The sequence below is a fragment of the Culex quinquefasciatus genome, chromosome 2, assembly GCF_015732765.1.
Source record: "Culex quinquefasciatus strain JHB chromosome 2, VPISU_Cqui_1.0_pri_paternal, whole genome shotgun sequence".
Lineage (NCBI taxonomy): Eukaryota > Metazoa > Arthropoda > Insecta > Diptera > Culicidae > Culex > Culex quinquefasciatus.
In genome coordinates, this window is record NC_051862.1 from 91,774,113 (window position 1) to 91,798,108 (window position 23,996).

Here is a 23,996-nt window from a genome sequence, read left to right on the forward strand (position 1 = left end):
TTTCGACAACAGCGAGGACGAGTTTCTCGGGTTCGAGGAAACAGCTGGCTCAGTGACCGACGTGACCTCCGTGCTCCCACCGCAATCATCTTCAAATCCTCCGTTGTCACCGGAGTTGAGGCGCAGCGGTCGGGAGCACAAACTTCCAGGCAAGTACGATGATTTCCATGTTTCGCTCAGAGGTTTGCCGCGTCCCAATCCCTTACAGGAGGTCGAATCAACAGATACCAGCGACGACGACGCCAGCGAGGACAACTCGTCGGAGGAATCCGATGACCCGGTCCCGCCGAGTCGCGACACGAGCTGCGTGGTGGCCACAGCCAGGAGTCTGGCAGTCGACGGCGATCCCTTGTCCCACAAGGATGCGCTGTCTCGAGAGGACTCTGCAAGCTGGAAGAAGGCCATGTTCGACGAGTACGAGGCGCTGATGGCGAACGACACCTGGACGCTGACGAAACTACCGAAGGGCAGAAAGGCCATCAAGTGTCGGTGGGTCTTTAAGACCAAGCACGACGCGAGTGGCAATGTAGATCGGCACAAGGCGCGGTTGGTTGTGAAAGGATTTTCGCAGCGAAAGGGGGAAGACTATGACGAAACCTACTCGCCAGTCGTACGTCACAGTTCCCTGCGATATCTGTTCGCGCTCTCCGCCAGATATGACTTGTCGATGGACCAGATGGACGCCACAACCGCTTTCCTGCAGAGCGAGTTGGAAGAGGAAATTTTCATGGAGCAGCCACCGTGTTTCGAGGACCCGACCAGACGCAACCTGGTCTGCCGCTTGAACAAAGCGCTCTACGGATTGAAGCAGTCAAGTCGAGTGTGGAACGGAAAGTTGGACGCCGCACTGAAACGTTTTGGTCTGCATTCCTCGAAGTACGACCCGTGCCTGTACAACCGGATCGCCGACGGAAAGATACTGTTCGTCGCAATCTACGTCGACGACGTCGTGATCGTTTCCAATGACGAAGGGATGAAGAACGAGATCAAGGCCAAGCTGAGCAGCACATTCCGGATGAAGGACTTGGGACCTGTCAGCAGCTGCCTGGGCATCCGCGTCACCCGCGGACAAGGCTGTGTCGCGCTAGACCAGCAAGCATACATTGAATCGATGCTCACGCGGTTCAACATGCAGAACGCCAAGCCCGTGTCGACACCATCGAACCCTTGCGTGAAGCTGATCAAGGAGATGGCGCCGAAAACGGCGGACGAGGCGGAGAAGATGAAACGAGTTCCCTACCCCGAAGCCGTAGGAAGTCTGATGTACCTGGCCACCTGTACCCGGCCGGACATCATGCACGCAGTGAACCAACTGAGTCGTTTCAACGCAAATCCTGGGCCGAAGCACTGGGAAGCAGTCAAACACCTGTTCCGGTACCTACGAGGCACGTGCGGGTTGAAGCTGCGTTACAGGAAGCACGGCAACACAGAGCTAGTCGGGTACGCCGACGCAAGCTGGGCATCGGATTTGGACGACCGGAAGTCAACAAGTGGCTACATCTTCATGCTGCAAGGAGGTGCAGTTGCTTGGAGCTGCAAACGACAGCCGACTGTCGCGCTGTCAACCTGTGAAGCCGAGTATATGGCTCTGGCTGCAACTGTTCAGGAAGCTTCGTGGTGGCACGGATTGTTGGCTCAACTGGGACGAAAGCAACCGATCGAGCTACGCTGCGATAACCAAAGCGCCATCTGCATCGCCAAGAATGGAGGTTACACGCCGCGTACCAAGCATATCGACATTCGTCACCATTATATCCGTGACGCCCTCGACAAGAAGATCGTGAAGCTGACCTACGTCAGCACGGACGAGCAGACGGCGGACGGCCTGACAAAGTCTCTGGAACGGATCAAGCTGGAGCGCAACCGATCAGCGATGGGGATCAGCGGATCAGCTTAAGGAGGTGTGTTGGAGATTTAAGCTGTCCACTTGTCTGTGGTAGATTAGTAAACAAGAAGAAATGAGTAAACGCCCTTTAGCGTGTAGCTCAGCATCTGTCACATCTTTCCACTCTGCTGTTACCACTCTCGAATATAACTTTGACAAACGTACACGCGGTTTTATTTCCACTGCCGCTCCACCTTTTACAATTTTCACCACTGCAAATCCAATCAGGTCCGCCTTTTCCTGACAGCTGAAAGAACCTAACCTTATCTTATCCGAATACCTTGTCTTTTTACAGCTCTTGTTTTGGAAGAAGTGACATTTACGTACGCGCGTACCTCGTCGTTCACGTTAAGAAGAGCTGGACCACAATGTCAATATTCTTGCCTTTAATTTTGCATCAAATTTTAGAGCAGACTTCAATTGCAAGCAGGTAAAACAAACGGTTTAAGTTTGGTACATCCAAAGTTAGTCGATTCTTGCGTGACATCTTTGAATGTTACATTCTAGCAATGAAGTCTTCTTAGTAGATTCGAATAGTTGAAGCTGTTAACACCTTCTTCGCTCTCGGAATCAATTGTGCAAAGTTGAGTGTAATATTTGTGCAAATCTGTGCTCACTTCAAACTATCCTGTTGTTATTGAACTTTTCAGCTGCCGCGCTAGTTTATTTTTGGCCCAAGTGTTTCATTCAGAAACAAGATTTTCGAACAAAATGAGATTTGTTTAACACGTATTTATTTATCGTGACTCATTTATTTTTATTTCAACGCGTTATCAACGAATTTTTATGGTGCGTTATGTTGCGCGACAACGTCACGTTGCACTATGTGGGCATGCATGCATTAAGGCGTTTAAGATTAGATTACATTTCTATCTAAGTTTCTATCCAATTCTAGTGTTGCCTTTTCGTCATTTCGGCCGTTACGCTATCCAGCCATCCACCAACGTGGTCGACGGCGCGCTAAGCGACCGCATGAGCTTATCTAGGGTTTTTTTATTAGGTCCTATAAACATATGAAAGACAATAGTTGTTTGGTCCTTTAAAAAAAAAACTCTGATTATGGATAAGTTAATGTTTCCACAGTTTAACCATGGGCCAACCAATGTCCCATCCCGAGCCGCGTATGTCTACGCTGATTGCACTGGTGCGAGGTGCCAACAGGGCAGCGAGACGTATCCTGAACTCCAACCCCCACGACATTCAGGTTGCAGAACGATACAACGACCTGATGCACCTTAGGAGGGCATTCAACAGAGTGATGTTGAGGCAGATGACTGGCGCGATGACACGGGACGAAGATTTGGCCACCGATAGGGAAACGTTCGAACAATATTATTACGAAGCGAGGGAAATTCTGTGGAGACTCCTGGAAAGGAACAACCGGAACCCTAGGGTATGTGTGGCAGGTTCGGTTAAAAAAAAGAAAATATCTGTAAACCAATTTCACAGGAACGATCCGATCTGGAAAGAGAACACATAGGAGAGCACCTTGAGCCACCGCCACTACGTTTACACATTTTGGAAACGCTTCTTGGCGCTACATGGAGGATCGCTTTTGACGTTACCAGTGGCAGTATGGACTTCCGTAAGTGTACACCATTACGTAGTTGGAAAGGTAAATCTCAACCTATTTTTTTTCAGGCTACGAACCTCAACAGACAAACGTTCTACCCCGATAAAAAAAGAGCTTTTCGATATGTATGAGATGTCTTGTTGACAAAGCTTAAGTAGCCAAAAGTGTTTCATTCTATCTATTTGTAAGAGGTCCTATAACCTATGTGATTCCCTATGTTTATAGGGCCTTTTCAAATAAATCTCAAAATCCGAACTATCTCTTCAAATTGTACCACCCTGTTTTAGTTTTCCCGGTCTTTACTCCTGTCAAATAAAAGTACGTCAAAATCAGTAAAAATACGGCACCCTGATCAAGGGAGACGACAAGAGAACCTAAAGTAATTGGAGACATGAAGCCTTACATTTCGAAAAGGGCACATAACTTTTGTAAACAATAGTGTATCGCTTTCACTCAAATGACAGTTTACATAAGGTGTGAACGGGACACACTCTTGCCTAAAAAAGTTATGTGCCCTAATGAAATGGCAAGCACGAAATCCGCCACGATGAGCACAGGTACCGCCGGGTGCCGTTTGTCTGCCTTTAATGCGGGAGGCTTTGGTCCATGACTTCGTGGTTCCGAATCAAATTTACATCCGTCCACTATCCTCAAGAGCTTGTAAGCAAAGCCGTGGAGTGTTTACTAGCCGGACTGGCCGGGTGCTGGAACCAGGGTTACCAGGTCAAAATTTGAAAAATCTGGCAAAGTATCGAATAAAATCTGGCAAAATCTGGCAGACGGAAATCTAACAATTCGGAGTGGTGAAGGGGAGGGAGGGTATAAATCAATCCAAAAGTTTGTAGAATTCAGATGGTTTTACTGGTTGTATGGGAGTCAATATTTTTAAAAGATAGGCCCTGTTTATATACAACAACTTTCCAGAAGACACCATTTACCTAGGATGCACTTGAAACGAGTTAGAAATAAGTGTCGTACTCATATTAGGTAAATGTACTGCCAGTGTTGTCAGGAAATATAATTTTCCTGATTTATTTTCCAATCGGACTTTTGAAAACGCTATATCTTTTTTCAGAAGAGAGATAGAACCATACTTTCTTCGAGAAAGTTTTAGAGGACAATCAGTGCTACACTCCTACGGTATTGGTTTTAAAATTGAGTGAAACCTGAAAATAATAAAAATCAAAATACCAGGGTGACCACTCAAGTCGGGAAATCGGGAAAGTCGGGAATTCGCATAAATCCGCCAAAAAATCGGGAAAAGTCGGGAATTTATGATTTTTTGTCATAAAGTCGGGAAAAGTCGGGAATTTTGAGCATGCTTGTTTGAAAATTATTTTTTAACTCTTGAATTATTTTGTAATATTTTGTACAATTTTCAAATTGAATTCACTCATTTCTGCTATAGTAACTTACTTCAAATTCAAGGTTCTTTTCACTATTTCAATAAATTTGAGGCATTCAAAATCTTAATGAATATTGGGGTCTTTGACACAGATTTTCATAATATTTTTTATGAATCAAATGATCGCTATTAATTTTTGTTCATCAAACATGAGGTAAAGTTAATGAAAAACTGATATAAAAATAGAGCCTTAGAATTATGATTCTATTTAATTTAGGATTCATCATAGAAGATGATGATGCGACCCAAAATCATAGTGTTTGTTGAAAGATGTTATATATTATTCTCAAGGCAAACAATCGGATGCTGCGGATGAGACATTTCCCGTTTATAGGTTGTTAAATTTTAAATGAAATGGTCTAGTCTTAGACAGTCGGCTGTGGAAAGATAGAACCAAAATCATTTGTAATTAAAGAATGAAGGATTAAACAATGTAACTTTTAACTTGAGATGATTTTACGAGTTTTAAATGATTGATGTTTAGTGAGGTACTGATTAACGGTGCGAACGACGAGTTTCGATGTGTATCGAGCTGAAATTATGATTCTATTTAATTTTGTCACATAATTGAATATTTGAAAACAGATTCTAACTTGAGTTTGGCAATGGTTTTTTTTTTGTAAATATTTTTAATTGTTTAACTAAATTCTTTTAGTAATTTAAAATTTGTTTTTTTTCCGAATGTTGCCATTGAACTTTTTTTTGTGAGTATGGGTAAATTACCTACCATAGATAAAGCTTATTTTCAGTTTTCGGAAAACTAAAATATCGAATAAAATCCAAAATTGAAAAACTTTTTTCGTTTTGAAAACATAAATAATATATTGAAATTGCAAAAAAAAATAACAATAATCCAAGAAATTTTCAGTTATTGCAATTTAAAAAAAATTGTCTTCAAACATTTTGCTTAAAATAAGTGGGAAAATATAAAATCATATCAAACTGAATTATCATTGAAAAAAAAAACAGTTAAATACTGACCACTAGATAAATTAACATTGATTAGAAAATTCAATATCAAAAATTACAAAATTAAAAAGGGAACTTGGCAAAAAGGTTTTTTTTATGCATTCCTTGATATTTTTCTAAATCCTTTGATTGAATAATAACAGCAGTCATGTTTTAAGCATTCTTTGTTTAAAAATAATGATGAAGTTTAAAAAAAAAATTGGAACGCTATTTTAAGTTCAGTTATATTTAACTTTGTGTCATTTCCAGTTGAAAAGAAGAATCAAAAACTATACGTTTGCCAATTTAAAAAATAACATGGAAGTTATAAGTATTGTTGAACTTTCGATTATTTTTTCAAAGATCAATTGTTTGTGTTTCTACTCTGAATCATAAATAATGAAATTCAATTATTGAAGTTTTTTTTATTTGTTGTTTAGTTTCCGTATTTACAAAAAAAATGTTTTTTTTGCCTATGTTTGGATTTTTTTTAAATCCATTGAGATTTTTTTTCGGTGGTTAATATTGACTGTTCTTATAGAAAGTTGTTTGTGTGAAATCATTCTTTAGATAAGAAATGCCTATTATTTGAGCATTCTGGAAAAGTCTGAAAAAAAGTCGGGAATTTGAAAATGAAATTTTAGTGGTCACCCTGAAATACAAAAAAGTTGGTTTTCCCATACTAAATTCCATACAAAATTGAATCGCTTTGCGCAAAGTGTGGGCTGAACCAATCGCTCCCAAATTTTGGGGGGTTGTTCATGGACCCAAAAGGGACCGAAAAAACTTTGTTCTGAAAAATCGATCATGTCGAGCCATCCTAATGGGCACAAAAATGATAAGTTACATTATCTCTAAGGAAAACACAATCAATTTTATTTTATTTGCAATAAAATTCATTCATTTTAATCAAAAAGTTGTACAAAAATGGCTTAAAGTAAAAAATCTGGCAAAATCTGTCAATATCTGGCACAGAGAAGGACGAATCTTTATTCTGGCAGACACTTGAAAAATCTGGCATTCCCAGATTTATCTGGCAACCTGGCAACCCTGGCTGGAACTGCCGGAACATATCCTCCTCCGGGATTCTGCTTCTCATTCTTCTCCGACGACAGCTCGGAGGTCTCTTCCACCTCGATCCGTCAAACAACTCGAGGCCCGCAACGTTACCCTTAGCACGCACGTTACACACTTTTGCTCCTTAAATGCTGTCAAACTGCAATGATTACCCTTGATTGACAGCTTTAATTTTCAACCGGGACTACTGCGCCGGTTGTCATCATGGTCGTCGCTGCTTGCTGTGAATCCGTAATGAAAATCATAACAAAATTGTAATATCTGACGCGCGCGCTTTGATTTCCGTTGCAAATTCCGAAAGTTGGTCTGCGTGTCACACCGGGCCCGGTTGATGCTCTGACGACGAAACGAATAAAACGCCGGAAAATGTAGGCAAACTTGCTGTTGCTGCTACAGTGACGAAGGGTGCCCCGAATTTAATAAATTTAAATTTGGTGCGTGAAAATCAATGCCAGATAAAAATTACAACCGAGTGTGGTGATAAAAAGTTGCCAGGAATCTCTTTCCAAAGGGAACCACCGCGTTATTGCTGTTGGTTTCCGACCTTTCGATTTTGGGTGAGAGGAGAAAAAGACATTAAATTTATGGAAATGTGGAACGAAAACATTTTTGCTTCTTCCCACTTTTGAATGCATATCCAAAGAAGGATGAAATTAAATTCGCACCCCTTCGGTTGCAGTAGAAAAACATAGAAAAGATAAAAAAAATAAAAAAAAAATCTTTTTTCTTGAAAAACGCAACCCATCAAAAAATGATATTGAAAATCCATTTCCTCACTTGATTCGCGGGCAAACTTTCGTCATTTTTGCTGATTTGATGTAAATTTTGCCCGTAGTTGCTCCGTAATGTATGCAACCAGTTGTCACCCCTTGAGGGGTGCTTTTGTTGCTGTTTGTTGTTTACCATCACCCCAGATAGGGGTTTTTTTTTTTTCATAAAATTATTTTTATTAGGTCCTTTTCGGTACTGGGACCTGGTTAGGACCGAGTCGGCTTTTGTAATTACATTTGACTTAATGATTACAGAGGGTCTTGTGTGTAAATGTTAGTGGGAGGGGAGCCGATTACCCGCGGCCTACTCGGGGTTAGTAGGGAAGGGATTGATGTTAAAGACAAGGCGTGGGAAGGGAAGGGGGATTGTGTAGGGGTTGGCTCTTCTGGCCTTTGCGTTTTGTCCTCAGCCGCAACTCGGTGTCCAGCTGCTGGGGCGATCTTGCTTTGCTTCCGGTGCAAACCAGAAACGACGGCTTTGTGTGAAGGCGAGTTATACTAAATAGAGGAAAACTAACTGAAGAGAAACTAACTGGAAGAAAACTAAATAGATATTTTGGAATCTGAGAGGAACTGATAGATAGGGTAGAGAACATCAAGGTCTAGCTGAGATAGCGCGTCTCGCATCGGGATTTCTGGTGGTCTTCCTCGGGCCCTGAGGGTATCTTTCAACTTAATTCTGTGAGCCTGGTGATCTGGACACGCCCATACGAGATGGTCGATGTCCTGATAACCCTGCCCACAGTCGCAAAGGTTCGTATCACTCATGTTGATACGGTACAGATGAGCCTTGGTCAGATAGGGGTTGCGGAGATAGGTCATGTTCTGTGATGTGATGAAATCTGCAAAACATTCCAGCTGCTGTGGAAAGCGCATCCCCCAGCAGCAGCAAAATGACGCGTCACAGGTGTTTATGGGCACGGTGCTCTCTTGAAAATTTCACCCCTCCCTTTTGAGTTCATGTTTATCTTTTTATTAAATGGGAGGAATCTTGAGTGATATTCGCCACTGTGGATATTTTTATCTTTTTTTTGTAGAGTTTTTTTGGTACTCACTAAAACATGAACATTTAAAATTAATATCTTGTGAATAAAAAAGAAAATCCTTACCAAAACAGCAATACCTATCAATCGTCAATCTTCGTCTGTTTTTCATTTCCTGAATCGACCTCCTACATAAGTAGGCTTAATGATTTTTCAAACTCAAAAATTGCATATTTCACGGGGACCTTAATTTCAAACCATCAAATTTCACTGGAATTTCACGGAACGTGAAAAACATTATGTTAACATTATGTTAAATGTTGCTGTAATATTAAATTCAATTAAATGTAAAAAGATAAATTAGAAGCAAATCAGCGAAAACTTTTTAACTACATGAGTCGAATATATAAAAAAAACAGTTCAATAAATGGGAATACACATGCCCTACACTTCGTTTCAAAATACTTATATATAGATCATGAACTGCACGGAGAAAAAATGTCCAGCCAAAATGATTAAAATAACTTTTATTTTCTGCGACATTTTGCCAAGTAGATACTTCTAAAGTTTTCATTTCAATTTTCAAAAACCATTTTAAAAATCAAAATCAGTGGTATTTTTTTTATTTCCACGGGAACTATTCACTCATATAATCAAATATCGTGAAAATAAAACAAGACCCAAAAAAACTGTAGGGTTCTTAAAATGTGAAATCAATAACACTATTAATTTAATCTTGAGTAAACCAATCTTGAATCTTAAAATTTCTGAGCAATTCCAGCTCAAATCAGGATTTTTTCTGGTACTTTTGTGTCCGACTCTCTCCAATTTCAATGAAACTTTGTAGACATGTTATCCTAGGCCTATATAAGCCATTTTTGTGTATGTGGAGCCAATAGTACTCGAAAACAACATTTGAGAAGGGCGTAAGTTATTTAGATATTTTTGTATTTTGTAATTTAAAAATTACTGTATCTCCAAGTCGTTGCGTCATATCAAAAAGTGGTCAAAGACAAACTTGTAGGAAATTGGACGGGCTTTCTAATAAATATACACTGAAACAAAAATACACGCCACATTTATGAGATTTTTTGATTTTTAAGTCTAAAACTCAATTTTAAAGGTGATGTCACGATTTTTTTCGTTCAAAATTTTTGAGGAAATAGCCTAAAATGTTACCAAAAGACTGACGAAAAATGCAGGATGGTATGTTTCTCCTTAAAAAATACAAAAATCATTTACTAAAACAGTTTTTTTTGAAAAGTGGTTAAACGTCAAAATTTTTAAAAACCGGTAGTGGCAATCGATTCTCCAGACAATTTTACATAAAAGTTACCATATCGACCATTGTCCTATGTCCAATCCTTGGGAAGATACAGTGGTTTTAAAAATTAAAATGATGATAAAATGGGTTTTTTGGTGGTTTTTGGCAATTTCTATATGACAGACTTGGTTTTTCAGTCTCGTAAATATGTTTACCGGGAAGCTCGTCCAATTTCCCATAAGTTTGCCTGTGACAGCTTTTTGATTTGACTCGTTTTTATATTTACGTAAGCAAATTTAATATCCAGGTTTCTACCACACTGAAAAAAATATTCTATTTTCAGTTATTAGCGATGTAGTTAAGCTCAGATATAAGCCCTTACATCCAATTGAAATGTTGTCAAAGACGAAATTATGGGAAATTGGACGAGCTTTCCGGTAAAAATATTTACGAGACTGAAAAACCAAGTCTGTCATATAGAAATTGCCAAAAACCACCAAAAACCCGTTTTTTCATCTTTTTAATTTTTAAAACCGCTGTATCTTCCCAAGGATTGGACATAGGACAATGGTCAATATGGAGACTTTTATGTAAAATTGTCTGGAGAATCGATTCCCACTACCGGTTTTTAAAAATTTTGACGTTTAGACCACTTTTCAAAAAAAACTGTTTTAGTAAATGATTTTTGTATTTTTTTAGGAGAAACATACCATCCTGCATTTTTCGTCAGTCTTTTGGTAACATTTTAGACTATTTTCTCTAAAATTTTGAACGAAAAAAAATCGTGACATCACCTTTAAATTTCAATTTTAGACTTAGAATCTCATAGATGTGGCGTGTATTTTTGTTTCAGTGTATTTTTTTTTTCAGAAAGTCCGTCTAATTTCCTACAAGTTTGTCTTTGACCACTTTTTGATATGACGCAACGGCTTCGAGATACAGTAATTTTTAAATTACAAAATACAAAAATATATAAATATCTTACGCCCTTCTCAAATGTTGTTTTCGAGTACTATTGGCTCCATATACACAAAAATGGCTTATATAGGCCTAGGATAACATGTCTACAAAGTATCATTGAAATCGGAGAGGGTCGGGTACAAAAGTACCAGAAAAAATCCTGATTTGAGCTGGAATTGCTCTTCTTTTAAAATTATTGCTTTAAATATTACAACATTTATTTAGTTTCCTAAGAAATACTGTTTTTGATACTCTAAATAGCTATTTATTTTCAGAAATTTTTTCTCTAATCCAATGGAATACAATTTTTTATTCTTTATATTCTGATTGCTTGCTCCTCCAGTCAAATTTTACAAAAATTACAAAAATAAATTTATTCATTTTTTTTTAAACTCTGCAGCCTTTAAAAATATATCACTATTTACTTGTTCGATCAATTTTAACATATTGTGGTTGAAAAGGAAAAAATTGTAAAATTTTAAACTTTTTCTTTTGGTAAGAGAATAACTAATAAGCCTTTATGGATAAAAAAAAATCTTCAAATTTCACGAATTACACGCTGTCCGCAAAATCGTGAAAATTCACTATTCTTATACATAAGTATCAAGTTAGGTCCTAAGGTCATTCCATGATGTAGGATGGTACAGGAATCGTCTTCCTGGAGTTGGTTCAGACAAAACATATCAGACCAAGGCTGCATCGGTAGAGTCACTGGTCGACAGTTGGATTCATAATCCAAAGGTCGCCGCATCAAATCTCAGAGTTGAAGGAAACTCGGTGTAAAAAGAGATGGTAAGCACAGGCTCATGAAGATAGTGGAAGGGACGATGTAGTTTTTTGCTTATTGATATATGTGCAGTAAATTATTGAAAACACAATTTTCGATTAAAATATATGCAATTTTCAACGATGTCACAACATTCCCCTTATCCAAAGGGAGAATCTGCACCATGTGTAACGGATTTCATGCCTTCACTCCGACGATTTAGAATCGCCCTCATCCACCTCCTCCTATACAATTCCCTCAGCAGTTGTTCTGACAACGGATTCACGGGAGCAGGAAATGATTTCGATACGAAATATTCATACCTTATTTCTTATTTAATATCAACTTTTTTGTTGTTATTGTTGTTGCAAATCCCCTAGCTATGTAAAAGTTGGCTCGTTCCGTCCATCGGTTGTCGACCCTCCGGAAACGAGCTACCGAGCATATGTGAAACGTTCCGCCGACGAGGACTGATGGAAACCCGGGCGGTGGCAGAAGCTCATTTTTCATACGGTTTAATATGTAGGACGGTGACGGCGTAGAAACAGTGATTCGATTTCTGTCTTTCTCACTTTGCCATTTTCCTGCCGGGCACAGACAATTGGACGAAAATGGGATGTTAAATTATTTGCGGAGAAATTTAACAAGTCTAATTGATCTAGATTAGTTGAAATTATTATATTTCTTCAGATGATGAAATTTGAAGAAAATTTTAAGTAAACTCTAGATTAAACTTGTCTTTGCTCCAAGATACCAACTAGCAAATCCTGTGAGGTGAGGTGAGGGTGCCGTTCGGTCCTGTGTGAAATAACGAGGCAATAAAATCGGGAACATCGATCTCGCCGGCTCCCAGAGACTTGGGTGGGTGGAACATTGCACTCTAACGAACTCAATCTGTTTACAGCAGAGAGGAAGGCGGCCAGGATGCAGCACGTCTGTCTATTTCTTCATTATTCAAACATTGATCTGTTTTAATGTCAGATTATTGAATAAAGTAAGACATTTGTAGAGCAATTCTCTACGAAATCGGTATTTTTTCTTCAATTTTAATTTTTGTATTTTTTAATCCGACTGAAACTTTTTTGGTGCCTTCGGTATGCCCAAAAAAGCCATTTTGCATCATTAGTTTGTCCATATAATTTTCCATACAAATTTGGCAGCTGTCCATACAAAAATGATGTATGAAAATTCAAAAATCTGTTTCTTTTGAAGGAATTTTTTGATCGATTTGGTGTCTTCGGCAAAGTTGTAGGTATGGATACGGACTACACTGGAAAAAATAATACACGGTAAAAAAATTTGGTGATTTTTTATTTAACTTTTATCACTAAAACTTGATTTACAAAAAACACTATTTTTAATTTTTTATTTTTATATGTTTTAGAGGACATAAAATGCCAACTTTTCAGAAATTTCAGGTTGTGCAAAAATCATTGACCGAGTTATGAATTTTTAATCAATACTGATTTTTCAAAAATCGAAATTTTGGTCGTAAAAATTTTTTAACTTCATTTTTCGATGCAAAATCAAATTTGCAATCAAAAAGTACTTTAGTGAAATTTTGATAAAGTGCACCGTTTTCAAGTTATAGCCATATTTAAGTGACTTTTTTGAAAATAGTCGCAGTTTTTCATTTTTTTTAAATTAGTGCACATGTTTGCTCAGTTTTGGAAAAAATATTTTTGAAAAGCTGAGAAAATTCTCTATATTTTGCTTATTCGGACTTTGTTGATACGACCTTTAGTTGCTGAGATATTGCAATGCAAAGGTTTAAAAACAGGAAAATTGATGTTTTCTAAGTTTCACCCAAACAACCCACCATTTTCTATCGTCAATATCTCAGCAACTAATGGTCCGATTTTCAATGTTAATATATGAAACAATTGTGAAATTTTCCTATCTTTTCGAAAAAAATATTTGCAAAATTTTCAAATCAAGACTAACATTTTAAAAGGGCGTAATATTGAATGTTTGGCCTTTTTGAAATGTTAGTCTTGATTTGAAAATTCCGAAAATATTTTTTTCGAAAAGATCGGAAAATTTCACAAATGTTTCATATATTAACATTGAAAATCGGACCATTAGTTGCTAAGATATTGACGATAGAAAATGGTGGGTTGTTTGGGTGAGACTTAGAAAACATCAATTTTCCTGTTTTTAAACCTTTGCATTGCAATATCTCAGCAACTAAAGGTCGTATCAACAAAGTCCGAATAAGCAAAATATAGAGAATTTTCTCAGCTTTTCAAAATTATTTTTTTCAAAACTGGGCAAACATGTGCACTAATTTAAAAAAATGAAAAACTGCGACTATTTTCAAAAAAGTCACTTAAATATGGCTATAACTTGAAAACAGTGCACTTTATCAAAATTTCACTAAAGTACTTTTTGATTGCAAATTTGATTTTACATCGAAAAATGAAGTTAAAAAATTTTTACGACCAAAATTTCGATTTTTTGAAAAATCAGTATTGATTAAAAATTCATAACTCGGTCAATGATTTTTGCACAACCTGGAAATTTCTGAAAAGTTGGCATTTTATGTCCTCTAAAACATATCAAAAATAAAAAAAAAAATAGTGTTTTTTGCAAATCAAGTTTTAGTGATAAAAGTTAAATAAAAAATCACCAAATTTTTTTTACCGTGTATTATTTTTTCCAGTGTAGTCCGTATCCATACCTACAACTTTGCCGAAGACACCAAATCGATCAAAAAATTTCTTCAAAAGATACAGATTTTTGAATTTTCATACATCATTTTTGTATGGACAGCTGCCAAATTTGTATGGAAAATTATATGGACAAACCAATGATGCAAAATGGCTTCTTTGGGCATACCGAAGGCACCAAAAAAGTTTCAGTCGGATTAAAAAATGCAAAAAAAATCGAATGACCGAAATCCTAGAGAACTGCTCTGTAGCAGAAGCTGCTAAGCACAAGTTGCATACATGTGGGCGTGGGAGGGGGGTGAGGAGCCAACACTGATGCTCTTATGCTCGTTTGCGGGGCATTAAATCAAGTTAAGTTAGGTTAGGGAGAAGGAAGAGGGTGGGAGGTGGGGGAAATCTGCTCTTGCTGTAGCCCTGCAATAAAGTGATTGATGTTGCACAACCGACTGTAATAAACCCGATAACGTATGGTCAAAGGATGAGCTGCATAATAATGGTGAAAACTCAAAGAGAGAAAGCTGCTGCTGCTGCTGGGTCACAGTTGCAATGGGTTTCAGTTTCAGTTGAGAGATATTTATATCCATAGCTGGGATGGGTGTATATTTCTTAATGATTGGGACGATTGAATTTAGAGTTTCACGTTCGAGCAGTTTAGAGTACCGTTAGAATAATTTATAGAACTAGGTGATCTAAGGATTAAAGTTGTTTTTTGACGGTTTTTCCTGTTCTCTATGATTTTGCTGACCAATTGGTTACACTTAAAAATACAGTTCAGGCACGATTATTCGAAGCCTCGAACATCCGTAGTTTTGATTGTACATCCGAAATTCAGTTAACCGAAGCAGAAATTATGAAAAATATGTTTTGTGTTCCTTTGTAATTGCTTGCTTCGTTACCAAAGAGTAATGGAATTTACGTGGAGATTTTTCCTTGTCCCCTTAAAAAAAAGTGGAGCATCAACACTTCCCGTCTTCCAGTTGTTTTGCAATCATAAGTTTCCAAAATTTCTAAGTATAGACGAAATTTTGAATTCTTCGAGAAAAAAAAGTTTTTGTGGTAATGTACATTGAAATTCCATAAAAGTTCCAAATATTTTTAAACGAGCCCAAACATGCTAAATATGATTATCAATGCAGAATAGGGCATTTGAGATCGTTTTCAGTAGATTACACCTCTATTTCCATTGTAATTTTCAAGTTTTTTGAAAAAAAAAAAAATGTTTTGTCCTCCTGATTTTTTGGACCAATTTTGAATAAAATTGGTTAAATAAAATAAACTTTGAAAAATATTTGCAACGGCCTAAAACATATCAAAAAATTCGAAAAATTTTAAAAATAATTTTAGGAATTCAACTTCTAGTGAAAAAAAGTTAAACAAACAAAAGATCATATATTTTTAGGGTGTACCATATTTTTTCCAAATGGTTCAGAAAATGTTTTTATCCAGCTCCAAAAGTTTATGAAAACTTGTATGTAGAGGGTGACGATTCTCGAGATTTTCAATTTCCCGGGAATCGAGAGTTGAATTTGGCCATTTCCCGGGAATTCCCGGGACTCAGGAGTTTTTTTTCTATGCCAATAGTGGCAATAATTTAAATGGAAATGTAATAATATTATTTCTTCTCAATCAATTAAGTTACAGTTAATTCATACTTCAGCATTTCCCCACGAAAACAGCATGATTCGAAAAAAAAGTTCTCCGATCGGGCTCACATCTTTTCTGGAGGTTCCTTGGCCAAAATAATTAGACCCGTATTTTTTGTTTGGCCATTAGGTCATTTTAGCCTTGTTAGGGTGGTCCGAAAAATTGCCATTTTCGTTGATTTTCGCAAAACCCATTTTTTCAAAAATCATATCTCCGCGCCATTTTATCCGATTTTAGCTGTCTTAGACGTAAAAGAAAGATGATTAGTTTGACTATTTGGAAAAAATAGTAAGAAGTTTCAAAAATCTAGCTTTACATCTGAATAGGTCGTATGAAAACTTAAAATGCTGTTTTGAAGGTCTCGAGACCAAAGGGCCTGTCTGTCTGAAAATATTTTTGTCGGATTCCTCGGAAAATTCTACATAAGACATTCAAAAATGGTGTAGTTATGTTTTCAATTTTTTGAGATACGATTTAAAAAAAAAAATAAAAACTGAGTTTTTCGACGCGCCACGCGCAAAACTGGGAAAACGACGAAAACGGCAAAAAATCTACTTTTTTCACTAAAACTGCGATAACATGTTTCAGCGATGACCTATACATGTTAGGGTACCAAAATTTTCGTAATTGAAATACGCATATTATCGAATCATGCTGTTTTCATGGGGAATTGCTGACTTATTCTCTAAAACGTTAACTTCAGTATCCTTTTTATCTGAGAAACTATATCTACCTTTTGACATAAAAAAAAAATACCTTGATATAGCGAAATTACCCTAAGGACTTAGAATTAAATAAAAAAACAGATTATGAGGATTGCTATGCTCGAGAGAGGGTATGGAAATTGAAATTATTTTGAAAAAAGCTTGAAAAAAAATGGAGCCCAAAATTTATCTTGAAGTATACTTAGCAGTTACACCCCAGAAATGAAAAATAAAGTTTTTTTTTAATTATTTTTATTTATTATTTCTAAGAGGGACTGCTAAGTATGCTTCAAGATAAATTTTGAGGTCCATTTTTTGGCTTCTCTCAATTATAGTTATTGGAATTTTTGACAAGTTAAATTTCTGAATAAGAATACCAGAGAAGCATTGTTTTATTCGAACTTAGACATCGAACATTGAACTTTCAATATTCTAAACAATTTAGAATTTTTCAAATAATTTTATGATTAGTTTATACAATTTTGCTTCCATATTTATAAGTATAAAATTTCCCGGGAGTCTCAACCGAATTTCCCGGGAATCGAGAGGTTTCCCAGGAAATCCCGCTCGTCCCCCTCTACTTGTATGTAAAAAATGATGCAACATGACTTCTTTTGACAAGGCGAAGACGAAGATAAATCTTAACTAAAAATATAAAATAAAGTAGATTTGTGAGAACGGAGAGAACTACTCCAAATAAATATTCTCAACAGTGTATCACCGCCTTATTAGCTGCCATCTTTAATTTCACATTCCCAGGTCACTATAGTCCATTGTAAATTTTATTTCAAGTTTTTGATCCCCTTCAAAAAATCCTTAGCAAAAATCACAAGCAATAAAAAATATTGATAACAATTTATTTATTTGCTGAATAAACTTAAAAATTGAATGTCAACTATTTAAACTATGTACATTTGTAACTGTACAGAACCGGATGGGCCGGATCACTCTGGAGAGTTCCGGACAAATTGAAACGCGAGCGTAGAAACAAAACGAACTTTATTTGCTCTACTCGTACACGGAACGATCTTCTTCAACGGACACTTTATTGGGATCTGACTACAAACTACATGGCACATACATGGCGCATCGATGCACTTCGCGCCACCGATCGCAGTTAGCTGAGAGGGTTAATTCTCTTCTTAGTGGGACCACAGAGAGTTAGAAATTAGAGAGAATGAGCGACTTCAGAACTGCCACCTAAACAGGCGAGAATTAGTACTGCGCTGGGTAGCACCAGCAGCGCGTACCACAGTACATCATTAGTCACCCATTTGCTTTCCTCTTCCAATTCTAAACATCCCGGCCGCCTTGAAAGACCTTTCAAACCCAACCTACTGACCATGACACTAATACTACACCTAACATCTAACACACCTAACAACTACTTACAAAAACTAAACGTAAACAAATATACATGGAGCAAATATAGCAAAATCACTTTCACTCTCGATCGCGGTGCATCATTTTTCGGCACAATAGGTGCATCCTCATTGTTCGCCGATCAGCTGATGACCTAGCCGTTCTGCTGCTGCTCGTGGTGTTTACTGCTGCTGTCGATCGCTGCTGGTTGAATTCTTCGATTTCAGGTCAGTTTTTAGGTGCGTCGTTAATCATCTCTCGCTGCATTTTAGGGCTGCTGCTTGCCGTGGGGCGTCTCTGACGGCGGCAAGTTTCGTTCTCGATCCTCGGATGGTCGTCCTCGACGACGGATGATTCTCTGTGAACGAACATAGGCGGCTTTTTAAAGAGAAAAACAGGGACAAAAAAAGACTCGCCTGGAGCGGAGGCCACCGTGGCCTCCGCGGGTGCCTCCGGCACCGATGCTACTGCCCTGGCGCGGACAGTGTGGGTGGATGAGCGGCGTACGTGCGACGTACGGTGTGTGTGCGTGGACTTGTGCGATGCTTCGACTGCGTTGATCGTCGGGAAAGCTGGCCAAGCTGTACGACGACCGGTGCAGGGTGACTCCAGCGGCCGAATTACTGCAGGTTTTTCGGTTGCTGAGTTGATCGTGGCTTTGCGCGTGCCCCCATGGGCACGGACATTTGCGATTTTTCTGGCGGTATAAAACAGAAGAGCGTTACTGTTTGACTTTGCGTGGGAGACCACCGGTCTCCGGGCGCGCTCGCGCCGGGTCTAGTGCGACTAGACCAATCCCCTGGAATGCGTCCAGCGGGTAGATGCGGTTGGTGATGGGACCCTTGATTGACGGTTTGTTGGAGAGATACGGACCTTAAAAGCGAGTAGGACAACAGCGAACAGGTGCAGGGGAACATGGGCATCAACGCTGGCAAAAAAGAAATGGGATTACTTTTTGCTCAAGAATTACAATACATAAACTTAACTGGTGTGCGGGAGTGCACATCTGCACCCCCGCAGGTGCGTAAAGCACCTCGATGGAGAATGTTTAATTCTCTTGTGGTGTGTTTGGGAAGTTATCTGCTATGGGAAGGATACAGATCTTGGAGATTCCTCTCTCGTAGACTCCGTCCTTCGTTCTGACGACCGCAACGCGCACGTTGCCATCGCTCCCAGTGCGAATGTCGGTCACTCGCCCTAGGTGCCACATCTGTGGCGGCAGGTTCTCCTCTTTCAGTAGCACCATCATTCCGCAGGACAGGTTGTTGCGCTGTCTCGTCCATCGCGTTCGGTTGTGGAGGTCCGACAGGTACTGCGTCGACCACTTCCGCCAGATCTGCTGCACAAAGTCCTGTGTTCTCTGCCACGCTGACAGCCTGTTCTCTGGGACTTCCGCCAGATCTGGTTCTGCCACCGCTGCAAGTGGTCTTTGGACCAGAAAGTGACCTGGGGTGAGGACTTCTAGGTCGTTCGGGTCACTGCTGAGGGGTGTCAGAGGGCGAGAGTTCAGGCATGCTTCGATCTGCACCAACACAGTCACGAACTCATCGTGCTGCAACACTCGCAAGCCAATCGTCTTCTTGAAGTGCGTCTTGAACGACTTCACCGCTGCTTCCCACAATCCACCGAAGTTCGGTGATCTTGGCGGAATGAATTTGAACTCGATGCTCTCCTTCGCCGCGTCTCTCACCACCGCTTCGTGGAACTGTTGATCGCAGAACAGCTTCGCCAGGTCGTCCAATTCTCTCTTCGCTCCCACGAACGTCTTCGCGTTGTCGCACATGATCAGCTGCGGCTTTCCTCGCCGCGCTGTGAATCGCTTCAGCGCTGCCAGGAATGCTTGTGTGGTGAGGTCGGTCACAACCTCGAGATGTACTGCCTTCGTGACCAAGCACACGAACACAGCTACAAAGCATCTGACAGGTCTCGCCTTCCGACCGGGGTACGACAGCTGAAACGGTCCGCAGTAATCCACTCCCGTTTTCAGGAACGGTGGAGCTGGATTTACGCGTTCTTGGGGTAGATCGGCCATGAGCTGATCTTGCACCTTGGGCTTGTTTCGGAAGCATGGCACACACTCGAAGATGACTTGCCTCGCTGCGCGCCGAACGCTCAGCGGCCAGAACCGCTCACGCACACTAGAAATCAGCAGCTGAAGTCCAGCGTGGAAGTACTTGTGGTGGTAGTGCTGTAGAATCAGCTTAGTTAGCGGATGGTGGTTGTCCAAAATCATCGGATGCTTTCTCCCAGCGGAAACTGCAGCGTTTCGCAGCCGGCCGCCAACCAGTATTACGCCCTCCACGAGCCTTGGATTAAGCGCGTTCAACTTCGAAGTCTCGTTAACTTCTCCCTTCTTTTCCAGATCTGCGAGCTCATGCGGGAAGCATTCCTTCTGCGCCAGCTTCACCAGCTCCAGCAGTGCCGCTTCGTGCTCGGCGTGCGTGATGTACCCGCTCTTTCGGCTCTCACGGTTGGCAGGTCGAGCGTTGTGAGCGAATCTGCGGCAAAGTGCGGTGACTCGAATCAGCGCAAACAACGACGAATAGCGCGTGAACAGCTGCTCCGGCTGAAGAATCTGGACAGTGCAGGCGTACGACGCTCTCTGCTCCAGCAGTGCAGCTTCCAACTCCTCCTGCGTGGGGTTTCTCGTCTGCGGCCACTTGTCTGGACTTAGGCACAGCCATGTGGGTCCAATCCACCACAGCGATGCGTACGCGAGCAACGCTGGGATCATGCCTCGCGAGAGCAGATCCGCCGGGTTTTCCACACCGGGTACGTGGTGCCAGACACAACCTTTGCTCAGGTGCTGCATCTCCGACACACGGTTTGCCACAAATGGATTCCAGCGAGATGGTGCGGACGCCAGCCAACTCATTACGACCATCGAATCCGTCCACAGATGGATCTCGATGTCGACAGGAAACAGAGGGCGGATCTTTTGCAGCAAGTGGCACATCAGCAGTCCTGACGAGGACTCCAGTCGCGGGATCGTCTCCTCCTTGGTTCGTCGCTTCAAGTCGGTCATCGGCGCCACCTTAGTCTTCGACGTCAGCAGGTTGACCGACACGCCGCCGTTGCTCCAGGTGCTGCGCGTGTAAAAACACGCTCCGTACGCCTCAAGCGACGCATCGCAAAATCCGTGCAGCTCAAGCTTGACACACTGCAGGCTGAAACCAACCCAACGTGGTACAGTGATGTTGTCGAAGCTCATCATGTTTCGTCGAAACTCCTCCCAAATCTGCACAAGATTTTCTGGCAACGGCTCTTTCCAATCGATTCCTTTCTTCCACAGCTTCTGGAGGAAGATCTTGGCGATCACAACAACTGGTCCGACCAGTCCAACGGGATCGAAAATGCGTGCTGTGTCTGACAGCACCGTCTGCTTCGTGAACACCGTAGCGGCATTCCACGTTGGCGTTTTGAATTTGAACTCATCGCTGCTCGAGTCCCACAGCAGACCCAGCGTCTTCACAGCGGCAGTCGACGAGTCCAACTCTTTCGCACCTCCTTCGTCTCGCAGCTCCTCGGGGATGGCTTCCAGCACGGCGTTGTCGCTGCTTCGCCACTTCCTGAGCAGGAACCCGGCCGCCATCAGCCGCTCGCTGGTATCTCCAACCAGCTTCTGCGCTTCCTCGATCGAGTCGGCTCCCGAGAGCATATCGTCGACATAAAAGTCATGCTTGATGGTCTTCGCCGCCAGCGGATGTGTGGTTTCCACCTCTTCTCCGACCGTGCGCAAGCATTTCGTGGCCAGGTAGGGCGCCGACGCCGTTCCGTACGTCACCGTGGTGAGCTTGAAGGTGCGCACAGGCTCGCTCGGCGAGTCCCTCCACAAAATCCGCTGCAGATCCTGGTCATCTGGGTGAACGTTTACCATGCGGTACATTTTTGCGACGTCTGCCACGACGGCGATCTTCCGCAAACGAAAGCGAAGAATGATGGTCAGCAAATCATCCTGGACCACCGGTCCTACCATCAAAGCATCGTTCAGCGAGACCCCAGACGAAGTAGCACATGAGGCGTCGAAGACTACTCTCAGTTTGGTGGTCGTACTGTCTGGTCTCAGCACAGCATGGTGAGGTAAATAGTACGCTTGCTTCTCCTCCATGTCTTCTTTCACCTCCTCCATGTGTCTCATCTCCAGGTATTCGTGAATGAAGTCAGAATACTGCTTCATCAGTTCTGGATTAGCGGTGAGCCGCCTTTCCAGCCCATAGAACCGCTTCATCGCGATCGACCTCGACTCGCCTAGACTCTGCAGGATCGTCTGCTTCTTCGGCAGTCTGACGACGAACCGACCGGTCTCGTCGCGCACGGTGTTCGCCCTGAACAGGTCCTCGCAGGCGCTCTCCTCGAGCGAATGTGTACTCGGTGTCTGGCACGACTCCAACTCCCAGAACTTGGCGAGTAAATCGTTGATCTCCGCCAACGCTTCTGCTTCTGCTGAGTTCTGGTTCGCTACGACTCGTGGTAGCTCCGCCGCTACTCCATTGACAACGCCAGACACCACCCAGCCGAGCTCGGTGTTCTGGATCGTCGGGCTTGCTTCCCCAAGCTTCATCTTACCATCGGACAACAGGTCATAGTAATGCTCTGCTCCAATGACCATGTCCACAGGTCCAGGACGGTAGAAGTGCGGATCCGCCAGCTTCACGTCCTCTGGAATGCTGAGCTGCTCGGCATCGATGTTGTTGAACGGCAGATTCGCCGTAACCTTCGCCAAAACATGGAACCTCATCGATGCTGCGAACTCCGAAATCGTCGAAGAACGAGCGCAAACAGTAGCGGTCACCGCAAAGGTGGAAGTGGATTCTGCAACGCCGATTCCTTTCACCCGCAGGTAGTCGGACTGCGGCTTGCATTTCAGCTTGCGCGCGAACTCCTTGGTCATCAAGTTTCGCTGGGAGCCACTGTCAAGCAGTGCTCGAGCGAACAGGGTGTGACCACGCGAATCGCAAATCCGTACAACAGCCGTGGACAGCAACACTTCTCGAACCTCCTCCGTACGACTTGGAACAAGGGACGACGACAGGTTGCACGCTGCTGTGTGGCCTGTGGCGAGCTGTGAGCTTTGTGGTTGTGAGCTTTGCGAGACTGATGTCTGTGTAGGGTTTTGTGTAGATTGAGTGAGTGTGTGATGGGTTTGGCTTTGTGTCTTCTGTTGTGGGTAGTGTGTGGATGGTGTGTTCCCTGAATGAGGTCGCGACGCGTTCGGGCCTGCAGCGGCAGCGTTCGACCTTTGGCCAAAGTTCTCGTGAAGCAGCGTGTGATGTTTCCGCTTGCACATCGAACAGAATCCTCGCGTACACTTTTCCACGACGTGACCAGGCTGCAAACAGTTGAAACACAGCATATTCCTCCTGGCAACCGCGACACGCTCTGCACAGCTCATCTTCTTGACCGCAAAACACTGGAACACGTTGTGCTGAGGTCCGTTGCAAAAAAAACATCCGCTTGGCTCAGCAGACGCAGCGTGACTTGACGCGTACTTCGGCGGGCGACGCTCGTTCCTCGTAGCTTTCTTCATGGAATCGATCGTCTGCAGCACTCCGCACTGTTCCCGCAGAAACTCCAGCAGCGTCTCGTACTTCACGAACTCCTTGGACTTCTTGTTGTGTTCCTCCCAGTGGCGCAATGTTGCGGCGTCCAGCTTGCTAGTGACAACGTGAGCGAGCAGGATGGACCAATCCTCAGTCTTCACCCCGAGCTTGTTGATCATCTGCAGGTTTTTGTCCACCACGCTCAGCAGATGGTTCAACGCTTCAAAGCACTCGTCTCGTACAGGCTCAACAGCAAAGATGGCGTCGAGATGGCTCTTCAGGATCAGCTTCATGTTCCCGTAGCGATTCTCCAGTACGCCCCACGCCACCTGGTAGTTCGTATCCGACACGCACACTGTGCTGATCTCAGCAAGCGCTTCTCCAAACAGTGAAGACTGAAGATAAGTAAACTTATCGAAATCTGAAAGGTTTTCACTATTATGGAT

The 23,996-nt window shown here is 41.7% G+C and overlaps 2 protein-coding genes across 2 annotated transcripts in view; one reads left to right on the forward strand and one right to left on the reverse strand.

Moving 5' to 3' along the window:
* Positions 1–23,996, reverse strand: part of LOC6053441 — a 769,747-nt gene that overhangs the window by 391,834 nt on the left and 353,917 nt on the right. The window lies entirely within an intron of this gene.
* LOC119766920 lies at positions 1,902–3,615 on the forward strand. The gene is made up of 5 exons (XM_038253402.1): positions 1,902–2,113; positions 2,181–2,315; positions 2,969–3,278; positions 3,335–3,470; positions 3,527–3,615. Exons 1-5 carry the CDS (start codon positions 1,959–1,961, stop codon positions 3,562–3,564), a joined length of 774 nt encoding a protein of 257 aa, XP_038109330.1. The 5' UTR covers positions 1,902–1,958; the 3' UTR covers positions 3,565–3,615.

Coding starts and splice junctions, on each gene's coding strand:
- LOC119766920 (XM_038253402.1), top strand. CDS start 1,959: ATGAGTAAACGCCCTTTAGCGTGTAGCTCAGCATCTGTCACATCTTTC. Junction 2,316..2,968: donor CAGACTTCAATTGCAAGCAG/GTAAAACAAACG, acceptor ATGTTTCCACAG/TTTAACCATGGGCCAACCAA. Junction 3,279..3,334: donor GGAACAACCGGAACCCTAGG/GTATGTGTGGCA, acceptor CCAATTTCACAG/GAACGATCCGATCTGGAAAG.